General features: G+C 40.0%; 1 protein-coding gene across 1 annotated transcript in view; it reads right to left on the reverse strand.

Moving 5' to 3' along the window:
* The window catches only part of LOC106883773 (protein broad-minded), a 264,423-nt gene that overhangs the window by 126,429 nt on the left and 135,559 nt on the right, over positions 1–2,435 (reverse strand). Inside the window, exon 13 of the mRNA XM_052967655.1 lies at positions 1,146–1,283. Within this exon, the coding sequence (XP_052823615.1) occupies positions 1,146–1,283 (138 nt within the window). The remainder of the gene's footprint in view (positions 1–1,145; positions 1,284–2,435) is intronic.

A 2,435-nucleotide genomic window follows, 5' to 3' on the forward strand; every position in this document is an offset into this window, starting at 1 on the left:
GGTATTGATCACGCTCAAATGGTGCTTTTCACGTGCCACAGGCACGGGAACCAGACAGCTGCTCTGGCAATGATCACGCTCGGATGGTGCTGTTAGTGCTCCACTGGAACGGGTGCCAGTCATCGAATTTGGTTCAATTTCGATTTCACTTGCCCCAACAGATCTATGCAAGCAGAGTTTAGTGTCCAATGAAGGAAAGGTTGGCATGGGTGCCGGTCGTCAAGTTTGGTTCGATTTTGATTTTGATTTTTGATTTTGATTTCACTTGCCTCAACAGGTCTTTGCAAGCAGAGTTTTAGGGTCCAATGAAGGAGAGGTATGCATAAGTGGGCTGGCTACACCCCAGGCAAAGGGCACGGGTTATGGTCTCACTTGGCTTGCTGGATCTTCTCACGCACAGTATATTTCCAATAGTCACTCCCTTGGTGAGGCCTAATGTTCGAAGGTCATGCGTCACCACCTCATCCCAGGTCTTCCTGGGCCTATCTCTACCACAGGTTCCCTCAACTGCTACAGTGTGGCACTGTTTCACACAGCTATCCTCATTGATTCTTGCCATATACACACAGGTATATAAACATATGGATATAAAAGTAAACAGATCAACATACAGACAGATAGGTACATAAGTTATATGAACAGAAAAGCACACATATGATCACATACACAAATGAAGACTGAAACACATGACCATACATACACACACACATTACTTTACACAAGGACACATATGGAGACACATGTCCACACATATGGAGATGCACATCCATACATACAGATGCGGTACATTGTTGCAAAACACACACACACTCAGACATGGACACATAAGGAGAAAGAGGTACACACACACATATACAAACACACACACACACACACACATACATACATAAAAACATATAAACACGGACACGCAAACACATTAATATGCAGAATACATACATACAAATATATATGTGTATATATATATATATATATATATATATATGGATGTATATATATGTATGCATGTATGTATGTACATATTTAAACCCTTGTAATTTACCTTTCACGGTAAAGTAGCAAAAAAGAAAGTAGTCATCAACATAAACAATAGTCATATTTGTGTTGGTAACAGATGGAATTTAAAGATTAAGAACAGAACTTACTGAGCATGTCCAACATATGAACTGGAAACAACTGCCGGCCAGCTTTGAATAAAAGGAGACAGCCAAGAACAGACATTGAATGAACCATTACAGCATATTGTAGTTGGTCAGAAGAGTAATATAGAGATCTTGAGGCGTCTTTAAGAGAAGAGAGTGAAAGAGAGAGGGTGGTTAAAGAAATATTTAGGAAAGAGACTAGAATTATACAAGTTCTAAATGAAATGTTGAAACAAGTCATGTAGAAACAGGAAAAAATGCATATTTAGTGTGATATATGTATTTTTTTTTTGTGAAGGTGCAGGTATGGCTGTGTGGTAAGTAGCTTGCTTACCAACCACATGGTTCCAGGTTCAGTCCCACTGTGTGGCACCTTGAGCAAGTGTCTTCGACCATAGCCTTGGGCCGACCAAAGCCTTGTGAGTGGATTTGGTAGACGGAAACTGAAAGAAGCCCATCGTATATATATGTATATGTATATATATGTGTGTTTGAGTGTCTGTGTTTGTCCCCCCAACATCGCTTGACAACCGATGCTGGTGTGTTTACGTCCCCGTAACTTAGCGGTTTGGCAAAAGTGACCGGTAGAATAAGTACTACAAAGAACAAGTCCAAAGAATAAGATTTGCTCGACTAAAGGTGGTGCTCCAGCATGGCCACAGTCAAATGACTGAAACAAGTAAAAGAGTAAAGAGTAAAAGAGTGTGTGGCCAAATGGTTAGGCTGTTGCACTCACGATCACTAGATCATGGGTTTGATTCCCTAATTGGATGGTGTGTTATGTTCTTGAGCAAAACACTTCATTTCACGTTGCTCCAGTCTTTCAATCAAGGGGAAATGCTGGCCTGTTTGCTTAGCCAGTGGGGTTGCATCATTTGAAGGCTAAAATAATGCAAAAGTGCACTGTGATCAGTGATATGTAACAACATCTGATAACCTGGTTGGTCACATGTTCACATGATATCTATTTTTTATGTATCTCTCACCTGTTTCAGCCATTAAATTGTGATCACGCAGGGGCACTGCCTTGAAGAATTTTAGTTGAGCAAATTGACCCCAGTACTTAGTCTAGCAGTATCTTTTGCTGAACCACTAAGTTACAGGGATGTAAACTCACCAACACCGGTTGTCAAGTGGTGGTAGGGGACAATAAAATATAGACACAAAGACACACACATACATTTATATATATATATATATATATATATATATATATATATACACATACATATGTATAGATGACAGGCGTCTTTCAGCCAAATTTACTTACAAGGTTTTGGTTGGCCTCAGGCT

This window comes from Octopus bimaculoides, chromosome 4 (genome assembly GCF_001194135.2).
Source record: "Octopus bimaculoides isolate UCB-OBI-ISO-001 chromosome 4, ASM119413v2, whole genome shotgun sequence".
Lineage (NCBI taxonomy): Eukaryota > Metazoa > Mollusca > Cephalopoda > Octopoda > Octopodidae > Octopus > Octopus bimaculoides.